Source organism: Panthera pardus, unplaced genomic scaffold (genome assembly GCF_024362965.1).
Source record: "Panthera pardus isolate Hobbes unplaced genomic scaffold, ASM2436296v1 HiC_scaffold_15, whole genome shotgun sequence".
Classification (NCBI taxonomy): Eukaryota; Metazoa; Chordata; class Mammalia; order Carnivora; family Felidae; genus Panthera; species Panthera pardus.
This window is the reverse complement of record NW_026526710.1, coordinates 22,843,724-22,865,314: the sequence shown is the minus strand read 5'-3', so window position 1 is coordinate 22,865,314 and position 21,591 is coordinate 22,843,724. Positions and strand designations below refer to the sequence as shown.

Here is a 21,591-nt window from a genome sequence, read left to right as displayed (position 1 = left end):
GCTCAGGTCATGATCTCACGGTTCATGGGTTTGAGCCCCACTCAAATCTCCTGCTTGGGATTTCTCTCTCCCTCTCTCTCTCTCTGCTGCTTCCCCACTAGTGTGAGCATTCTCTCTCTCTCTCTCTCTCTCTCTCTCAAAAATAAACTTTAAAAAAAAAAGATTTTATGGTTAACAAAATTAAAAAGCTGATTAATAGCATTTACTAATGCTAAAATCTAAGGAATGTAATTGTTTGTTATAAATTTTACTTGGCCTTTCTTTTTACTGATGCTGAATGGTCATTTATTCAACATACATAATTCTCTTCAAACCCGAGAAACAAAATTGGAAAAAATATTTTAAGCAAATAGCAAGTGACACTAATGAGCTGACTTGCTAAAACTATAAATATCTAGTCATAAAAATGATTTCTAATTTACCCAGGAAAATACAACCTATTAAAAAATGAGATGTTTCTTTACTGATTAGTATGACGAAATAGAAGCTTGTTATAATAATGAGATTATAGTAATTACCTCTCTCAATATTTTTTATTTAGTAAAGGCAGTTTAAAATCAATTCAGTTTTGGGGCACCCGGGTGGCTCAGTTGGTTGGGCGACCGACTTTGGCTCAGGTCATGATCTCTCACAGTTTGTGAGTTCGAGCCCCGCATCAGGCTCTGTGCTGACAGCTCAGAGCCTGGAGCCTGCTTCAGATTCTGTGTCTTCCCCTCTCTCTCCCCCCACCCTGCTCATGTTCTATGTCTGTCTCTCAATAATAAATAAACATTAAAAAATTAAAATAATAAATAAACTCAGTTTTGAACCTAACTGTATAACAAACACACAGAAGAGTGAAAAAAATTAATCCAAGTAGCTTTTGGACCCAGTACATTGAGCATATACTATCAGTCTACACACAAAACGAGTTGCAAAAAGAAAAAAAAAATCCAAAATCTTACTCAGTTGGGTTGGCTGTGGTAGTGACAATGAGTATAGCACTTCTGAAACTATTCTGTGCACACTGTAGGACTAAGCAAATAAGTAAATCTACTGATGTTGTTGGAAGCCAGAGTTCTCACTGTAGAAATACGAAACAGGGAAAACAGGCAAGATCCTATGATGCTGGGTTTTAACCAAAAGAAACAGTATGGGGGCACCTGGGTGGCTCAGTCAGTTAAGCATCTGACTCTCAATTTGAGCTCAGGTCATGATCTTATAGTTCGTGAGACCAAGTCCCATGTCAGGCTCTGGGCTGACAGCACAGAGCCTGCTTGGGATTCTCTCTCTCTCTCCCCCTCCCCAGATTGCATGCATATGGGTTCTCTCTCTCAAAATAAATAAACAAACATGTTAAAAAAATTTTAAAAGAAACAGTATGAATTTACACAAAAAGACACACATACAGACAAGATCCACACACACACACATGCACAGAGACAGACAGATGTGCATGCACATACACCCCAAGTAGACTGAAAGGTCTAGTAGCAACATCATCCGAGGAGCAATAAACTCACCTAGCACCTAGCACCTAAATACCATCTCCCACTAAAAGGAACCAGTGTTCCATGGAAAAATGCCTGGGGCAAGAAAGATACAAGTTGAGCCTGATAATAAGGAACATTCAAAATGGATGAGGACATGTCAGAAGGATGCAGAAGCCAGCCTACAGGGGTTTCCCCTTCCTGTATTAATTACAATGTAAGTATCAAAATGAATCATGACTTGGGGCACCTGGGTGGCTCAGTTAGTTAGGCATCCAACTTTGGCTCAGGCCATGATCTCGTGGTTTATGAGTTCAAGCCCTGCGTTGAGCTCTGTGCTGACAGCTCAGAGCCTGGAGCCTGCTTCTGATTCTCTCTCTCTCTCTCTCTCTCTCTCTCTCTCTCTCTCTCTCTCTGCCCCTCCCCTGTTCACGCTCTTCTCTCTTAAAAATAAATAAACATTAAAATTTTAAATATGAATCATGCTAACAGACCATGTAACGCACTGAACAGAAAGAAGAATCCATGAATCCATACAGACAGTAAAAAATGAAAAGGAAGACAATTCTCTTTTATAGTAGACTACTACTAAAAGAAAAAGTAAGAACAAATCACCATTTAGCAATCATCACAGTGGCAACTGGTTCAGGCCAGAATCATTAATAGATGCTGAAAAACAATGGGCAAGCCTATCTCTCTACTTGCCCATCACAAAGGGGGAAAGCCACCTTTCCCCAGAGAAATGCAGCCAATGCCACCCTACCACATGACCAAGAGTAATATCACCACTCCTGAGACAAACCAATGGGCTGTGTTTCCAGATGCATGCAATGAGAAGGACTCAATGATCTGGGGGATCAACTGAATCTGATCACAAGGAAATAATCCGATAAACCCAAAATGAGGAATATTCTATAAAAGAGTGCCTGTAGGGGTGCCTGGGTGGCTCAGTCAGTTAACCGTCTGACTTTGGCTCAGGTCATGAGCTCACGGTTTGTGAGTTCGAGCTCCTCGTCAGGGTCTGTGCTGACACCTCAGAATCGGGAGCCTGCCTCTGATTCGGTGTCCCTCTCTCTCTGCCACTCCCCTCCCAAAATAAACATTAACATTTTTTTAAAAATAAAAGAGCTCCCTGTACTCTTTCATAAGTCCATAATACAAAAGACAAGGACAGGAAGCTTTTCCAGATTTTAAAAGATTAAACACACATCAAAATTAAATGCAATACATGATACCAGGTTGGATCCTGACTTGGAAAAATATGTTGTAATCAGACAACCGGCAAAACGGGGACATGGCTAACAGTACTACATCGATGTCAAACTTCCTAGATTTGGTAACTATACTCTGCTTATAAGAGAATGGCTTTGTTCTTAGGAAATATAAATTGAGGGATTTAGTAATGAAGGGTCATGATGCCTCCAACTTAGTTTCAAGTATGCACACATGTATGCCCACAAATGTGTGGTGAGTCAAATGTTAACAACTGGTGAATCTAGGTAAACTATATAAAGGTGGAGTTCATAGTACTACTCTTGGAACTTTTCCGTAGGTATGAACATCCCCAAAGTAGAAAGTTTTTTTTAAAAAAAAGAAGTATCGGGGCGCCTGGGTGGCTCAGTCGGTTAAGCGGCCGACTTCAGCTCAGGTCATGATCTCGCGGTCCGTGAGTTCGAGCCCCGCGTCAGGCTCTGTGCTGACAGCTCAGAGCCTGGAGCCTGTTTCAGATTCTGTGTCTCCCTCTCTCTGACCCTCCCCCGTTCATGCTCTGTCTCTCTCTGTCTCAAAAATAAATAAACGTTAAAAAAAAAAAATTAAAAAAAAAAAAAAAGAAGTATCTCTCTGCCTCCCTCTGAAGGAAGATATTTTGAAATCTTAATTCTTTTTGGAATTAAGCTTCCTCATACCAATAAAAAAAAAAAATGCTGATCATTGGATCTTTGAGATTTGGTTTCATTTTTGCCCTTAAGGCACCTCTCAACTGAATAATTTTGTTCGTATCAATGTTCCCCATTTAGGCCACTCTAACTCTAAATTATCCTTGGTGAAATCATACCACTTAGATAAATAAGCACACAAATTTGAGTTATAGCATAAATACATGTGAAAACCAGGATCCCAACCTGGAGCTGCTGCAGATATAGTTTTAGACTGAGACAAATACATGAGAGTCTGGGAACAGCAAGTTGGAAGTACTGCCTGTTACTTTAAGAGTTAGGTCCCCTCAGCCTATTGGCCATGCCATCTTTAACTGTAAATCTCAATGAACTTCTGGTTGATGAAAAGTTTAGGTAAGGGGACTCTCCCAGGACCAGACCCCACAGGCAAAACAAAATAAAACTGAGGAGGGGCACCTGAGTGGGCTCAGTTTGTTAAGTGTCCAAAACCTGATTTAAGCTCAGGTCATGATCTCAGGGTTTGTGAGTTTGAACCTGCATCAGGCTCTGCACTGTCAGCAAGGTGCCTGCCTGGGATTCTCTCTCTCCCTCTCTCTCTTCCCCTCCCCTACTCACTCATGTGCATGCACTCTCTCAAAATAAATGAGTAAACTTAAAAAAAAAAAATAAATAAGACTGAAAAAGTTCTCACAAAGTCCAGCTAAAAAAAATGATGCACAACTATGTGTACAAAGATCTCCAGAACACTTTTGTCCACTGAAAAACTCAATAAGTTTACATAAAAAGTATAATTCCATTTATGTAAAATATTCCATGTATGAAATTTTTGTAAATATTTTTTTTAAAAAATCAACATTTTTCCAAACTGTCCTGGGCTTTCACTGTGGCTCACTTGGTCAGTCTGCATGTGTGCATCCCACCCTCACTGATGGTGTGGAGAGAGAATCTGGAGGAGTGGCCAACAAACCACTGAGGTTTGCAGCACAGGCCCTGCTTTGGCCCTAAACAAACCTCATCCCTTTCAGGTACTTCCAGTTCTCTTGCTCTGCCTTATAAGACCACAGAGCCAGGGATAAATTAACCAACCCAGAGACCCCAGGAAGCAACTAGCAGCGTTCAAAAGGCGTCCGCATCAGGACACCTGATTTCAATCTAAGTACTGGGGGTCCTGGAACCTCCCATCTCCCAGCTGACCTTCTGGGACATCCTCTGCAGTGGCCTCTGCCCCTTGTCCAGTGCCCCAGGGAGCCCCAAGCAATCCTCTCCACAGCCATAAATTCCTATGGAAGGTCCCCTCGGGAATAAGGCTTCTAAGACAGGGAAGAATAGGGTGGACACCTGGAGGCTTTCTCCATCCAGCATACCCACTGGGGCTCCGCTCTCAGCCCTATCCAACATGGACCTGTCAACAGCTGAGGGCAGACAGATGACAAGCTGATCAAACTAATGGCTGGCTGCCAGGATCTGGAATTGAGGACAATGACCAGTCCAAGCTGTGAGGACAATGACCAGTCCAAGCTGGCTGAAGAAAGGCCACACCAGGCAGAGAAGGGCAAGCATGGCAGTTCTTGCACCTACCAGCTCTGAAGCCAGGCCTGTACTGTGCAATGGCCCAGGGAAGGGCAAGCCATGTCCTCATGCAGGCATAAGTCCAGTTCTCAAGACTTGGTGCCAAGCAAGTCCATTTGAGAGGAAGCCCAGCCCACCCACCCCAAAGGCTTCCTGACCAACCTCCCCCCTCCCCCCACCAACAACCCTAGGCTGGGTGGCTGGTAAATTTCAAAAAGGATCCACATTTGTGAGAAGTCTTCACCTGCTCTCACCTCACAGCCCAGCTCACCCCTGCAGGAAGGAGAAGCTCTCCGCAGTGGGGGCCCAGGCCAGCTGGCCTACAGTCCCCCCACCCCAAACACACTGGTCCTCCAAAGGCGTTCTTGCAGGCGGCCACAAGGCCCTTATCCTCACCACCCCCACCAGGGGCAGCTGCGAGGCCCGCTGGCTAAGGGAGCTGTTGCTCTTTATGTCAAAATATAAATAGCCATTTGTGCATTTGTTCAATAACTGATTTCTGAGTGCCCACTCTGTGCCAAACTAAGCCCAGGGGACACAACACGAACGTGACAAAGAGTAAAACGTGTCAGTATGAACAATCCTAGCCCTGTCCAAAGCACTGCGGCTGTTTTGGGGGCTCTAGGAAGCCACACACACCCCCTCTCAGACCATGAGAATGGCTAGACTCATTTAGCGCTCACTGTGTGTCAGACATTGCTCAAAGCCACTTCACTCTGCTGCCTCCGAGGTGGGGGCTCTCTCCTAAGAAACATGCCCTTATGCACGCACACCCATGCACCCAGACTTTCAGGGGGTCCCTACACTTTCTAAAGTCCATCCGGAGCTAACATGAACGGCCTTTTTGTCAGGATGTGTTAGAACTGTATACCCATTGATTTTAATTCTCATAGCATCCCTCAGCTATGTTCTATTTTGTCTGCATTACAGATAAGGAAAATGAGGCTCAGCACAGTCACAGAGTGGGCAGCAGAGTGGGTCCTGACTCCCAGCCATGCAATCTAGGGTTCACACTCTTAACCCACTACACTGGACTCTACAAACAGCTTGTGTGAAGCAACACCAGACCTGGGCTTTCCTCCCTCCCAGGTCGATGCCCAGAAGCCACAGGACACTCTGTGTCCACAGCTCACTGCACAGGCCATTCACCCTCCCCTGGACTTACCCTGTTGAGGAAACATGTCCCACACGATGGAACACACAGCCCAGCTTGGAGCAGCAGGACAAGATGTGATTTCACTAAACACCCCAAGTCAACTGGCAAATCACACCAAAAACAAAATAGCCATACTTTGAATCCATCCATCACACTGGCAAAGTGTTGGCTCAAAATTGGGCTCTCGGAATTATTGACCCACTCTGCAGACTGGAAGAGGAAAGGGCCACTCACCAACATCTCAGCACCCCAAATACAAAAAGCACATGTGATGAGGGAACAATCTGGCAGTGTGCCAAAGACACTTAATCAGTCCCTTGCTACCTACTAGGTCCTAAATGTTGTCACTGATACATTCCACTTAAGAGTCAAGAAACTACCAATGTTTCCCTACACCAAGTACCAAAGGGAGGTAAGAGATCACCTGTGCAAGGAGGGCTAACTAGATCACCTGCCATGATGGCTAAAGAAGCACAAGCCTTAGTGCTGCCAAACTGCCTAGGGGAGCAAAGGGGTGAGGAAAGTGCAAGTGAGCTAGCCTGAGAAGCAGGACTAGGGAAGGCTGCAGGCAAGAGCAATCTGGGTCAGAGGAACAGGAAAGGTACAGCGTAACAGCAGCAAGTAGGTGCAGACCCATCTGGCGAAGTGTGCAACAGCAGCACATTCTTCATTCCTAAGACCAGAAGCACCAACTGAAATAATAACCCTGATTCGCTGCCACCTGGGCCAACCGGAGCTTTAACCACAGTGCTTCCTGTGCCCTCAATACTTTCCCGTGGTGACGGTGCCCGGCACACAGCAGGTGGTAGCTGGTGACAGTGCCCAGACACAGCAGGTTGTGGTGAGGGCTTGTTACAGGGCTGTGGGGAAGCATCACCGTTCGTCTCCCGAGGGACATCAAGTACCAGGAGTCTCTTCCTGCTCTCTGCAGTGGCCAAAGTGTTCAGGGAGAAAGGGCCACTTACTTTCAAATGATTCAGAAAATAAATTATGTGTGTGCATACGTACATACGCACATGCACACATTAAGAAGAAGGCAAGTAAGGTAAAGTGCTGACAATAGGTAAGCCTGGGTAGAGAGTACGCAGGTATTCTTGGCATGAATTTTATTCTTGCATCTTTTCTGTAAGTTTGAAATTATTTCCAAATAAAAACTTTCTTTATATGTTAAAAAAAAAAAGACATTTCGTTAGCTAGTGAGGTTGGAAAATATGTTAACATCCCTTTTCAACTAAAAAGAATGAAATTCTTAAGCTGAAAGCACAACCAGCCAATGAAGCAAGTTCTACAGTGTTACAAGGTGGTGGGCTGTGAAGGAAAGAGCTCACTCAGAAAGCGCCTGGCAAGCCCAGGTGCAGGTTCAACTTCCCAGCTATTTCTATGAGCTTCAGCCACATCTGCTTGCAAAATATCCACACTCTTCCCCTTCACTAACCCATGTGCTGCTCCAGAGGAAAGGTGCTGTGGCCACTAGGTTAGTTCACTGAAGATTTATCAATTCAGCACAGACAGCAGGCCCCTCTGGGTTCCTAATGACAAAAGGGAAAGAACCCTGAACTTGGAGCCAATTCACCCACGTTTGAATCCTAGCTATGCTGCTCACCAGCTGTGCGACCTTATGCAAGTCATTTGCCTCTCCAGCCTGCTTTTCCAACAGTACAAGGAAGACAGCTTCCAGTCTTGCTACCTCATCAGGCAGCCTCACTGAACACAAGGTTTTTACAGGGCTGGGGAGCTCAGCTGAGACACAGCTCACATGGGGAAGGCAAATGTTTTCTCAGCCATGTATGGTGGGGTCACCCTGGACAAAGCTGTAGCTAAAACCATGGCATGATTTTCTTTCGTCAACGGAGAAAAACAGTTTTAGAATCAGCAATTGCTGCTGCATCCTCTGCACAGATGGAGAAAAGGTCAATGAGATGACACCATGGCCACTGGTCCCCCAAAAGCCCCTCCATGCCTGTCGTTCCTCAGAAGAGATCTCCAACCTACCCTTCTCACCACAGCCCCAGCAGATATAACGACACCACCGTTGGTCATTATGGCTAACCATAAAGGGGATTTGGGGAGAGAACTGGTTCTATACCTCAGATCAGAGTATTCAGATGGAAAAGGGTCTGTGCTCACCTGGAGAACCACTTGGTCTATCAAGGGAAGAGATGTGGTCTGGAGTTCCACAGCTGGGGTTAAGGCTGGGGCAGGACAAACACAGCTGGAGTAGACAGAGCCTCAGCCAAGGGCACATGATGGGCCAGACATCTAGGACTGAAATCTCATCTCAGCCACTTACTTTCATGAGCTCTCTGTTTATTTCCCCATCTATAAAATGGGGCTAATAACAGTCATCTACCTCACAGGGATCACCTGAGAGGTAATCAATGCACATTTTAGTACACATTAAAACAGCAGCTGGCACGTAACACATCTTCAATCAACCAAGATCAAATACGCATTTAAAAAACAAAAAGAAAACAAAAACTTTGCCAAAAGGTCAAATTCAGAGCTCTCTTGTTGCCGCCACTCTGTGAAAGCCTTCACACTCTGGCCTGCACCAGCGAAGAACCAGAAGTGGCTTGGCCTCAGTCCTCAAGGACTCCCTCCCCTGGAAAGTAGATTCAGCCTGATGCCCTCCTCACACTCAAGTACGGGTCTAAGCTGGGACTCCAACAGAAAGAATGCAGGTGAAGACCAGGGAAGCCCTCCTTCACAAGCATCAGCCAGCAGCACCCTGCCTGGAAGGACACGGAGCACACACAACCCCGCAAAGGAGAACATCTAACCCAGAGTGTGACTGGCCCTAGCCAACCAGCCAAAATCAGGAAACCAGCAAAACCCCCAGGGTTTGCAAGGCAACTCAAAACACCATTAGGAACCACTGCAAAGTTCTAATCTGGAAAGTCATGAATACAATGGGATAATCTGCCCCTTCAACCAGAGCCACCTCCTTACCCCAGCTCAGACCTAAGTGTGAGGTCTCCTATAAAGCCCTCCCCTGCTTCACAGGTACAAAAGACTGGCCACCTGGACTGCCTGCCTCTTAGCCCCCACACTCAAGCCTGATTTACACCTAGTTTCTGCTTCTGTACCTAAAGGGCACTCCTAGAGAAAAGGATTTACTCAATTCATTTGAGCATCCCTAGTGGTAGGCAGACAGAATTTACACTTTCTGAATTGTTGCTGGCCAGTTGGCAGGATACCCGGACAGACAGCAAAGGAAAGGGAGTTGGGGACGTTGGTCACCTCTATCATCCAGAGGTGGTGCTGGACCTGGAACCAGAGGCACCCCAAGGAAGACAGGCATGATGTGTGGCTTCGCCCCTGAGTCCAATGACCTGATAAGCAGAACTAGGACCCAAGAGCCAAAAGAGAATGTCTCACTTCTCTACAGATATAAACATGTTTTCTAAAGAACTTAATCACAAGGAGCCACAAACGCTTTGGTTCTGGACCTCAAGGGCCCATTCAGTACTCTCTCCACAACTAGCCCTTTTTCCGGCTACCATTCCTACTGAGGCCATCCCACCAGTCACCCTGCTGCTGAGGGAACCATCAGAAGCAGCGAGCAACCAGCTCTACTCAGGGAGCCCAGAGAAGCATCACTGGAAAGACTCCAGGTTGAGCAGGGGCCCAGGGCCTTGGCCACCAAGTAAACACTGGGGAGGAGACAGCAGTCTATTTAGGATGACAAAGGCAGAGAGGTGTGTCATGTCTGGTATGAGCGCCTTGGCTGAGGCATTAAGGAGGGTGGCACTCCACTGTGCTCCCCAGCCTGTTTTTACAGAGAGACCTGACAGAGCTCACAGACAATAGCCCTGGACACTTTGGCCTTCATGGGCTCCTTCCGCCATAAAAGATTACTAAGAATCATACTTTTCAACTGCAATAGTATAAAGCTAAATAAATTTGTGCATAACATTTTCTTTGACCTAAACGGTCAGGGTTTTTTTTCCTTGATTTTAAAAGAAGACCACTAAAAGCACTCTGTGGGCCCCCAGCACCAAGCCTCCTGTACTTGATGAATAAATCTGCCCTGCAATTGGGGATTTGATTTTTTTTGTTGCATTCAACGGAGGAGGGGGTACACAAGAAACAGAGATAAAAATTATCCTGGACCTTCTGGCTGCCATGATTCTGATTCCCCACCACAAGCGTACTTATAAAAACACAAGCTCCAAAGGGAGTTCCAAAAGCATTTAATCATCACATACAAGGTACACTCCTAAGTGCCTGGCAATGTCCAACCTCCGACGGCGGAGACCCGGCCGCGGCACGAGTCTCTGCCCCAGGAAGCTAGCTTGCTTTCTGAGTGCGATGCTTGGCGGACTCCTAGTACCTCCTCGGATCGGTCTCTCAGCTGAGTTCTCAGCTACAACACCTCACTGAGTGACAATAAGCGACACGGCTACCGCTCTCCAGCCAAGGAGTTTCCAGGGCTGAGGCGCTGGCACAAAAGCACTGCTGAGGAATAACATGGGAAAGAGAAACCATGTGTCTCCACGAGCTGCTCTCTCGACCCCAGCACTCCAGCCTGACCCCAGCCGCTGGGCAAGGAGGGCGCGCCCCAGGGGCGCAGCTCCTCCGTCAGAGAACTCCCAGGCCCCAGAAGTTAGGTCGGGCCCCGCACACCACTCTCGCTTCGGTCAATCTCAAAGCACGCAGCGCTCCACGGACACGGATCCAAAGGTAACATCCCCTCGAGAACAAAGTTCCATGATGTGAGAAGCGCTCGGAGCCCAGGTAAAACTCTCGGCACGGTCCCGGGCGGGGGGCACGGCGGCCCGCGGGCAGGCCTCAGAGGCGCCCTACCGGGGCCCCGCCCGGTGGAGGGAGATCCCGGGAGACCCCGGCCCCGCACACCGCCCGCCCTGCCCTGCCCCGCCCCCACACATCGCCCCCACCGCGCCGCGCCCACCGCGCCGCGCACCTGGCCGCAGCGGCTCGGTGACGGTGAGCACGAGCAGGAAGAGCAGCAAGAAGGCACCGCTGTCTGCCTTGGGCACCATTTATCCTCCGTTCATCGTCCCCGGGGCGGCCGCGTGACCCCGCGGGGAGGCCGGACCGGGCCGGGCTGAGGGTCAGGGGACCGAGCCGGGCTGAGGGTTAGGGAACCGGGCCGGGCTGAGGGTTAGGGGCCGGGCGCGGAAAGGCGGCGGGAGAAGGCTCCGGCTAGGCCACGGCTACACTGGGCCGCGGGCTCGCGCGCACTATCGGCCTCAGTCTCGGGTTCCGACTCCGGCTCCGCGCAAGATGGCGGCCGTCCTGCTCAGCTCCGCGCCGCCCCCCGCCCGCGACGCCGGCTCCCGCCAATGAGTGCCGAGGCAGGGGGCGGGGCCTGCACGCTCCCAATGCGTGCGGACCCTTGGCAGTGTAGGGGGCGGAGCCTGGGCGGTTGTACCCGAAAGGGGCGAGGCCTAAGGCTGGGAAGGTGGTGGGGGCGGGAACCGAGAGGCGGGCTCGACGGGTGGGCGGAACTATAAGGAGTGAAGTGTACCATTGGTTATGCAGAGAGGTGGGGCTCGGGGGTGGAGCCTGGGTGGTAGGGCCCGCCAAGGGCTGGGTTACGAGCTCTGGACGCGCTGGGCAAGGGCGTGGGGGAGGGGTAACGGGGCCAAGCTGACGGACACAGAGGGTCGGGGTGCAGTGGGGCTGATGAGGTGGGGCGCGGAGGGGCAGGGAGTGGCCCTGGAGGGCTGAGCGTGAAGGAAGAGGGGAGCGACAAGGAGCCAAAGTGGTCCCGGGTGAAGAAGGGTTCTTCACACCTTGCATACCTGCAGGCCCAGGTCCTGTCAGCGGCCCAAGAGTGCTCCCTACAGTGGTCTTTAAAAAGAACCGCTGCGGAAAAGGGATAAGGAAAACTGGAGGAACCCGGACATGCTTTGAGGAAGTGGGGAGATGGGGGAATGGAAGAGCCACCCTGTAAGGAACCAGCACACACTACTGAAAATGTTTCAGATGAAGAAATAGCCTAAAGGAGTGTTCTACAAGGAGCGCTGACAAGGAAGCCCAGATCTTAGACTGTGGAGCAAAGCTGGCCTCTGGAGGAAGAACTCTGCCTACACAATGTGGGAGGAGGGGGAAGGAATGCTGGGCACAGCTGCTGCCACAGCAGGCCACGTCTGCATAGAGGAAAGGCTCAGGAGACGATTCCAGTGTTGACCTCACACCTGTCAGGGAACAGAGTGACTGTGGAAGAGGGCACAGCAAATGGGAGTGTCCTCAGTAGGAGAGGAGCAGGCTGTCCAATGGAAGGACCACCAGCCATGCACACAAGGCCTGGCACAGGGTGTCAGGGCTGGGGAAGAGGGTGAAGATGGGAGCAGAAAAAAGGGGGACCCATTTTAGCCTGGCCCACCTCCAGCCCCACCAACTTACTCCCCAGGAGTAGTCCTCTCAAGCTCTTTCAAGGCATGATCCTCCTGAATGTCCTAGGTTTCCAGCCTATGACACTCAGAGTCACTCAGTGAGAGAGGTACCCACTCCCTCTGAGTGGATATGGCCAAGGTTAAACCCAAAGCTAGGCCAGACCTGCCTGCTCCTGCTCTCTTGGGCTGTAGCCTGTAGCAGGTGCTAGACAAAGAGCCTGTCACAGCAGAGGGGCCCCCATGCTGGCAGAAGCAGTGGTCCCTGTCCAACACTGCCCTGGCTGCTTGCATTGTCCTCATGGACCATTCCCAGAAGCAGCTGCTGCACTCAGAGGGATTCAGGCATAGCTTTTAATGTGCCGTGGGAGCCCAGCCAGGGTTACAAGCTAGGCAGACCCCAGAGAGGCAACTCACAGCTAAGAGCAGATATCCCAGCCAGTTGTTCCCCTGCAGAGCCACTGTTGGAGAAGCAGGCCAGCAAAGGTTCAGATGAAGAGAGTAGGACAGGGAAATTATGCAGGGAGAAGGCAAAACCCTGGCCTCTGAAATTGCAGTCACTGCACAGGAGTTTTTGCCCATCCTGATCCACCTCTACCCTTGGCCCACATACATGGCCTGCAGATTTCCTGTGTAGACACCACCAAGGACCTCCAGAGCTGAAGGGAGGGAAAAGAGATCAGGGATATTTTTCCCTAGCTCCCTCCCTGTGGGTCACTGCAGCTTCCACCTGAGGTCACTGCCTCTCTCAAGGTGGTCCTCTACACTCTTCCCAGGTTCCAGTGACCCACCTTCCCTTCCAGGGGTCTGTTACTACCCTTGGGTTACCCTACACTCAGTTCCCACCTTTGTAAGAAAGATGAATTTATAAACTCTTCAAACTGCCCTTAACTTGAGTATGTCTTTAGTTTTCCTTCTGGGACGCAGACTAATAGGACCATTTGCCCTGGATTCCCTGGGATGCCTCATGTGGCAATAATCAGCCCCACAAGCAGGTCTGGCTCCTGATTTGGAAGCACCAGCACACTGATGTGTTCCCCACAGCCCTCTTGTACCTCAGGTCCCAGCCAAGTGCACGGCCACTCTTCGCTGGCCATTGGTCTGTTTCAGCCCACTGGCTGGTCTTCCAGGGTTCCAAGTCCAAGTGGCTCAGGCCAGAGCCTCATTCCCCCAGAGCACTCCTCCTTTATGACTTCACCCACTGAAGTCACCTGGGAGACGATGCTCAACATTCCACCCCAGAGTCTTGGCCTCTAGGAGGCAGGAACAGCAGGCCCAGCCAGCCCAGAGGACTCTCTGTCCACAGTGTAAACAAGGACGCCACTGGCCCATGTCCCGCAGGGATGTAGAGGGCAGCCTCAGAGGCACTGGGCGCTCCCGGCACCATGGATGACGCTTCCATCCTCAAGCGACGAGGCTACATCCTGGGGATAAATTTGGGAGAGGGCTCGTACGCAAAAGTCAAGTCAGCTTACTCTGAGCGCCTGAAGTTCAACGTGGCGGTCAAGATCATCGACCGCAAGAAAGTCCCCACGGACTTCTTGGAGAAATTCCTTCCCCGGGAAATTGAGATTCTGGCCACGCTAAACCACCACTCCATTATCAGGACCTACGAGATCTTTGAGACCTCTGATGGCCGCATCTACATCATCATGGAGCTCGGGGTCCAGGGCGACCTCCTCGGGTTCATCAAAACCCGGGGAGCCCTGCACGAGGATGATGCTCGCAAGAAGTTCCACCAGCTCTCCTCAGCCATCAAGTACTGCCATGACTTGGATATTGTCCACCGAGATCTCAAGTGTGAGAACATCCTCCTCGACAAGGACTTCAACATCAAGCTCTCTGACTTTGGCTTCTCCAAGCGCTGCCCGAGGGATGACAGTGGCCGACTGATGCTTAGCAAGACTTTCTGCGGGTCAGCAGCTTATGCAGCACCCGAGGTGCTGCAGGGCATCCCCTACCAGCCCAAGGTGTGTGACATCTGGAGTCTGGGTGTGATCCTCTACATCATGGTCTGTGGCTCCATGCCCTACGATGACTCCAACATCAAGAAGATGCTGCGCATCCAGAAGGAGCACCGCATCAACTTCCCCCGCTCCAAGAACCTGACGGGCGAGTGCAAAGACCTCATCTACCACCTGCTACAGCCGGACATCAACCGGCGGCTGCACATCGATGAGATCCTCAGCCACTGCTGGGTGCAGCCCAAGGCACAGGGCCTGTCCTCTGGAGTCATCAACGAGGAGGGGGAGAGCTCCCGGGGTGCTGAGCCCTCGTGGACCCCTGATACTCCTGATACCCCAGCCACCAAGCTGGAGCTCCAGGAGGAAGCACGGTCCGAGACACGGCCTGAGATGCAGTCCAAGTCAAAACCTGATGAGGAGACGATGCAAATGCGGGTGTCAAGGCAGTCAGATCCCACAGGCCTTAATGGCGAGCTGCAAAGCAGGGAAACAGAGGAGGGGGTTCCCTCACGGCCTCCAGAGACACACACCTAGCGAGCCTCTCTCGGCCCAGGGGACTGGCAGGGAATGATGCAGAGCTCATGGCTTTGAGCCTGAGACCAAGAAGCCAAGGGACAAGCCAAAGAAGGAAAACTGTCCTGGATGAGCCACTATTTTCATCAGTTCCTTCTCCTTCCCTTTGAACTTGGTAACCCACATGGCTAAAAAAACAATAAATATTAGTGCAGACCCCAAAGTGGATGTCTTTGCCCCGGCTGACTGCAGTCATCCAGGGAGAGGATCCTGCACTCCCCCCACCCCACCCCCGCCAGCTCCCCACTCTCAGATCACACTGCACTTCACCTCCAGTTTGGGAAAATAAATCCCAGTGTGCCCAGCCCCAACTGTGACCTCAGGCTCTGGACCAGAGCAAAGAGCTGGGCGAGGAAGATGCTACTTCAAGAGGGAGGCCATGAGCACGGTGCTGAGGAGGGGGAGGGGGCACAGAGAGGACAGGATAACGAAGGGCAAGGTGGCTGCCTGCAGCAGAGGAGCGGGAGGCAGAGGGCTCCGTCTGCAGTTGGGGCTGAGGGTCCGGGCCCTCAGCACCCCAGTGCCACTGCCTCCTCAAGGCTGCCGGTGGGGAAGTGCCCTGCAGGGAGCAGGTGAACCAGGCTCTCAACCCCTCTTGAGCTCCCCACCCTGCTAGGCAACTCATTTCTTCTGCTCTGTCTACTAGCCATGGCCAACCAGCATCCAGTTCTGGACCTGCCCTGAGTCATCTGCCCCTGGTCATTCTCCCTGCCCAGAGGAAGTGGTGGGGGGTGGGGCGCTGGATGGCCCAGTGCCACCCAGCCTGCCTGTCCCACAGTCACTGTATGGCCTTGATTACCTCTCTTTCCCTTCTAGTCCCCAGCCTGCCCCCAGGGTTGATGATCCATGCCAGAGTGGAGAAGCAGACATTGGTGAGGAGAGAGGACAAGTGTGCTCACAATGCAGTCCTGTCCCCTATGGCCATAGGTGTCCTGTAGAGAGAGGAGGCCAGCGTTTAGCACCACTGGCTACTGTGTCCTGTGAGGCCCACCCATGTCATTCTCAGGCTCTTCTCACTTCAGCCACGGCAGCCCCTTTCCCTGCCTGTTCCGCACTCACTCTGGACAACCTCGTGTGGATCTGCAGGTTTGACACATCAAGAGGACAAGAGTCTTCAGACTTACCCCTCCCCTGCCCATGTCATTGTCCTGGAAAGACCCTAACCCCAAGCCCCGGGAGAAGTGAGGTCCTGTGAGTGCCCTGGCCCTGCTCTCTCTGCACCCCTCCCCACATCCGCTCCATCTCTCCTCTTGGCCCCCCCACCCTCCAGCCACCTTCACACATTCTATCTTCCTATCTCCATGCTCCTGTGTATGGGAACACACAGCTCAGCTACCTCTACCTACCCTGTCACTTCTCCAGTGGCTACAGCCACCTCCTGCACACAGTCTGGATCCCACTGCCCTCAGGATCTCAGTGCTTGGCCTTGGCATCCCAGGTCTGGCTCCTCTTGGCCTCCCAGCAACCCCCCCCCCCAATACTCACACCCCCAACACACACATGACGTCATCATGCTTGTGGATGCATCCCTGCAGACTTTGCCCACGTCTCCAGGATCAGCCGAGGGGCTGTGGCCTCCACAAAGCTTTCTGGACTTGGCAGCTCCACTATAAACTCTTCTGGGGCAGGCCTGTGAGTGCCAAGGTACAGGCACAGAACAGGCCCTGGGTAATACCAGAGGAACAACCCAATTTTTCCCAGAGGCTCTAGGAACCCAGAGTCATACAGCTCATCTGGTGGTGGAGTAAAATTCCAGAGCACATGGGGCTGGCTGGAGTGGGGACATCCTAAGGAGTGGCTCATGGACCTCCTCTGCTTGGTCATCTGTGGCCACATGGAGGCAGTGGATGATATGCAGCACGAGGGCCTGGGAGCAACTGACTACAGCCCAGCCACAAGGCAAGCCTGGGCAGGAGGGGCCCCAGGAAGGAGCATCTACTGTATGCTTTACAGGTGGGGAGACGGCTCAGAGAAGGTGGGCAACTACCTGAAATCACACAGCACAGAGTGGCAGCCCAGGTGACTGAAGGCCACCCCTTCCCAGGGGGCCACACCTGTGAGCCGCTCAACTCACTGGGGTCAGCCCTGGCTCAGACCCCATCAGTGACCCTCCCCAAGGCTTTACGATCAAGACCTTCACCATGGCCTCCATGGTCTGCAGCGCTCCCTCCTGCCTCTGCACACCCCTGCCACCCTGTGTCCCTTCAAACTATCACATACTCTAGCAGGTCCTTGTCCTCCTCCATGTGACCAGCTCCTCAGACCTCAGCCCTCCCAGCCTCCCCAAATCCAGCCCCAGTTTCTTCCTCACAGCCCCATGTTCCCGTGTCATGGCACAGCCACCACCGGGCACTGGCGCTGTTCGTGTGACACTGAAGCTCCCTGTCCTCTGGGCTTCAGGAAAGCATGGGCCTGCTTCATCAGCGAACTCCAGCATCCGGAACCAATCCTCAAGTGCCAATGGGGTGAGTGGAGAAACAGAGGAAACCGAAACTCAGAGGGAAGTGGCCTACCCAGAGTCTGCAGGTCTCACATGCGCAGGGCTGCAGGCTGGGAGTACCCCTGGAGGCCCCAGGTCCGATCTAGCACTTCCCATTCCCTTCCCATGCCTGCCTCCACGTGCATGTGCTGGGTGATGCCATCTGCTTGCCATTGCGGCAGCTCAGCTTGTGCCTCCTCCACCATGTCCCCAAGAACCGCAGAGGTCACACTGTCCCAGGCAAGGGCAGAGTGTGAGGGAGCAGGATCCACAAAACAAGGAAAAGTGGGTGGGTTGGTAGAGTCAGCCAAAAAGGCAGACATGCAGGGGGTACCCCCAGATAGCACATTTGGGAGTGCAGGAGAAAGGCAGGGGAGACTGTCACGCTCCTGGGTCCTGGCCTGCAAATCCTCACAGCCAACCCCTTCTGGGATGCAAAGGAGTGACCAAAGACGTCCCAGGAGGAAGCAGGCTTCAAGCTAAAGCTACTGTAACAGGAGCTCCCAAGAGCTGGGAGCAGGCCTCAGGGAAGCCGTGGCAGCTGGAAGGCAGTCACTCCTGGCTGGCATCTGGACTCTGGCTGCCCTGCCCCTGAGATCTTCCACACAAACCTCCAGATGCAGGGAGCTCCGCACGTGCCCCAGGTATGTCCACACGGCTGTGCTCCGGCCAAGGTGGCACATCTGCCTGGCACGTCCTACCCCTCATCAACTTGGCAGGGCCCTGTAGATCAGCTGCACACTGGCTCCTTCATCACCTCCCCTCCAACCACCCACATAGAGGCAGGCATCCTCTCCCACCCCCCTGAACATGAGCACGTGGCACACCCACCCTGGCAGTGAGCTATGTGTGGGCATGGGATGCCTGTGATGGAGAACAGATAAGTAGCAGGGCTTCCAAACTACCCAAGGAGACACACATAGGATGCCCCAATTCCCAAAGCAAAAACAAAAGGGTTTTCATGTTGCTTTCAGGTGCAAAAAACAGCTCTAGAGATGCAAACGGTGCTACATCAGGGTTGCACCAGCCCACATCATGCCCACTCCTCACAAATTCAGGACCCCCTCCTCATCCAGGTGCCTACTCTTATCAGGACCCCCAGCAGCAAAGCTCCACCCAAGGCCCTGCCCATGCACTGACCAGTGCACCAGACTCTTTGTCTCTCTCTGGCACCCAGTCCCCACAGGGCCACCCTGGTCCATCCTCCTCTTGTCTGGTCAAAGGCACTGGCTTCCACTTACCCTGAAGCCCATTCTCTCTGCACTCTGCCAAGGACCATCTTGAAATGTGACTTGGGTCATGGCTCTTCTGGCCCCAGGCCCTGCAATGACTGCCCACCACTCACGGCAAAGCGGCCACTTTCCTTCTCCTCCACCTCACTCCAGACTGTGGGATTCAGCCATTCTCAGAACAAGCCCTCACCTCTCCCAGGCTCTTCCCTGCCTGGATGCCTCATCACCTCCTCTACCTGACCAAGGCCCAGCCCATCCTCCATGCACGCCCCAGCCCTCAGAACATGCATTTGTCAGTCTGGGGCCCAGAGCTCTGCCTGCCTTCCCACCCACACAGGCCCTGCCCGCCACAATAGCACTCTTCTCCCCAGCCTTCTACCCAAAACAGGAGCTGCTCTCATTCATAAGGCTAGGAACAGCAGCCAGCCTGGCCAGACCAGGGCCATCCCTCCCAGGCGCCACCGATTCCAAGGATACCAGCCCTAGAAGGTTTTTTCATACCCGCAAAAAGCTGCAGGAAATCGGCCCTAGTGAGACATGGACCAATGCAGTGTCGGTCCCCACAGCCAGGGGAAGGAAATGGGCATGGGGCTGGCACTCTGGCTTGGCCTGGGCAGCCCTCCCTTGGGCCTGACTCATGACAGGGAAGCCACAGCGAAGAGGAGGAGCAGGGAGGGTTACCGCAGTCCTGGGTACTGACTTCCTTCCTGCTTGGCCAGCCTGGCTTCCAGGGTTCCAGGGGCCCCGTTTTCACCCAACTCAGTCCCCACTCCCGGCAGCCTGGCTTTATGACTTCACATGCTGAAGTCACGCAGAGACAATGCTGAGCGTTACACCCCTCCAAGTCCAGGCCCAGCCCAGCCAGACAGCTCCTCACAGTGTAAATGAGGACAATGCCCACTGGCCCACGTGGGGAGGGGATGTAGAGCGCAGCGGCGCCAGCCACACCTGGCACCATGGACGATGCCGCGGTCCTAAGGAAGAAAGGTTACATCGTGGGCATCAATCTTGGTAAGGGCTCATATGCAAAAGTCAAATCTGCCTACTCTGAGCGCCTCAAGTTCAACGTGGCGGTCAAGATCATCGACCGCAAGAAGACACCCACCGACTTTGTGGAGAGATTCCTTCCTCGGGAGATGGACATCCTGGCAACCGTCAACCACCGCTCCATCATCAAGACGTACGAGATCTTTGAGACCTCTGATGGCCGCATCTACATCGTCATGGAGCTCGGGGTCCAGGGCGACCTCCTTGAGTTCATCAAGTGTCGGGGAGCGCTGCACGAGGACGTGGCTCGTAAGATGTTCCGCCAGCTCTCCTCGGCTGTCAAGTACTGCCACGATCTGGACGTTGTCCACAGAGATCTCAAGTGCGAGAACCTCCTCCTCGACAAGGACTTCAACATCAAGCTCTCTGACTTTGGCTTCTCCAAGCGCTGCCCGCGGGACGGCAGTGGCCGCATCATCCTCAGCAAGACCTTCTGTGGGTCGACGGCTTATGCAGCGCCGGAGGTGCTGCAGGGCATCCCCTACCAGCCCAAGGTGTACGACATCTGGAGCCTGGGCGTGATCCTCTACATCATGGTCTGTGGCTCCATGCCCTACAATGACTCTGACATCAAGAAGATGCTGCGCATCCAGAAGGAGCACCGCGTGGACTTCCCCCGCTCCAAGAACCTGACGGGCGAGTGCAAGGACCTCATCTACCGAATCCTGCAGCCGGACGTCAACCGGCGACTGCACATTGACGAGATCCTCAGCCACTCATGGCTGCAGCCCCCCAAGCCCAAAGCCATGTCTTCTGCCTCTTTCAAGAGGGAGGGTGAGGGCAAGTACCGGACCCAGTGCAAACTGGACACCCGGCCAGCCTCTCGCCCCGAGCACCAGCCCGAACACCGGCCTGACCACAAGCTGGGGGCCAAAACCCAGCACCGGCTACTGGTAGTGCCTGAGAATGAGGACAGGGTGGAGGACAGGCTGGCTGAGACCTCCAAGGCAAAAGATCATCATGTCACCGGAGCCGAGGTGGGGAAAGCGAGCACCTAGCGGTGCTAAGGGCCCCGGGGGCGTGGTGCATGGTGTGCACCCACATAAACTAAATAGGCAGGTAGGAGCTGAAGAAGGCACAGGTGCAAGGAACAAATAAAATCTGTCAATTAAACCACTATTTTGATTATGTTCTATTAGCTTTCTTGCACTTAGTAGCAAAAACATTAATTACTGACCACCAAATAAACCACAAAGTGTATACATGCACAAGAGTGGCCCCTGAGGAGTCTTTTTCTCTAGGACTCAGGCAACCACCCTCCCTGTGGCATGGGGGTCTCCAGCACAGGGGTGCACAGGCAGACTTACAGCGAGGCCCTGTGGGCAAGAAGACCTCAGCTGCAATCCACTGCCAGGTCCTCACTGTCTCCCTCTGACCCACCCCGGGGCCCAGCACCTCCCAGGCTGGCCAGCTGCTCGTGTCTCTCCTGCTCAGGCACAGCACGGCCCACCCGACCCTGACCCCATCCTGCTCCCTCAGACAGCCCCTTTCTCCATGTACTCTGCTCCCTCCATGGCTGTGATTGAGACCAGTGACCTCAGCCCTTCGAGTGCCCTTTCATCTGCTGGAATAGCCCCAGCCCAGACCTCTCACCCACACCCTCTCCACCCCATCTCGTCCACCCCACACACCAGCCAGTGCTCAAGGGGACCAGCGCTTGGCCTTAGGTGGCCTTGCCTGGACAGCATCTCCCTCTGTATCTCACTCACATCCCACTCAGACTTCTGCCTCTATGCTTTTCTGTCCCATGCCCACCCTTCCCTGTGGGGGAAAAGCACCAAAGGCCACACTTTTCTGACCCCCCCCCCCCCGGCAGTCCTGGATCCACCTGCTGAGTTCAGTCCC

The 21,591-nt window shown here is 52.6% G+C and overlaps 3 protein-coding genes across 6 annotated transcripts in view; 2 read left to right on the top strand and 1 right to left on the bottom strand.

Annotated features, from left to right (window-relative positions):
* Positions 1-11,365, bottom strand: part of DGCR2 (DiGeorge syndrome critical region gene 2) — a 100,194-nt gene extending 88,829 nt beyond the window's left edge. For 2 of the 4 annotated variants that reach the window (XM_019435535.2, XM_019435536.2), the window contains exon 1: positions 11,017-11,365. In XM_019435535.2, the coding sequence (XP_019291080.1) occupies positions 11,017-11,095 (79 nt within the window). In that variant the 5' untranslated portion in view covers positions 11,096-11,365. The remainder of the gene's footprint in view (positions 1-11,016) is intronic. The other 2 variants (XM_053902278.1, XM_053902279.1) reach the window with 1 other exon arrangement.
* A 2,124-nt stretch (positions 11,366-13,489) lies between these two features.
* On the top strand, positions 13,490-15,151 carry TSSK1B (testis specific serine kinase 1B). Its single transcript, XM_019435537.2, has one exon. It carries the CDS (start codon positions 13,837-13,839, stop codon positions 14,947-14,949), a length of 1,113 nt encoding a protein of 370 aa, XP_019291082.2. The 5' UTR covers positions 13,490-13,836; the 3' UTR covers positions 14,950-15,151.
* Positions 15,152-19,530: 4,379 nt separating this feature from the next.
* Positions 19,531-20,863, top strand: TSSK2 (testis specific serine kinase 2). Its single transcript, XM_019435643.2, has one exon. It carries the CDS (start codon positions 19,656-19,658, stop codon positions 20,742-20,744), a length of 1,089 nt encoding a protein of 362 aa, XP_019291188.2. The 5' UTR covers positions 19,531-19,655; the 3' UTR covers positions 20,745-20,863.
* The last annotated feature ends 728 nt before the right edge of the window (positions 20,864-21,591 follow it).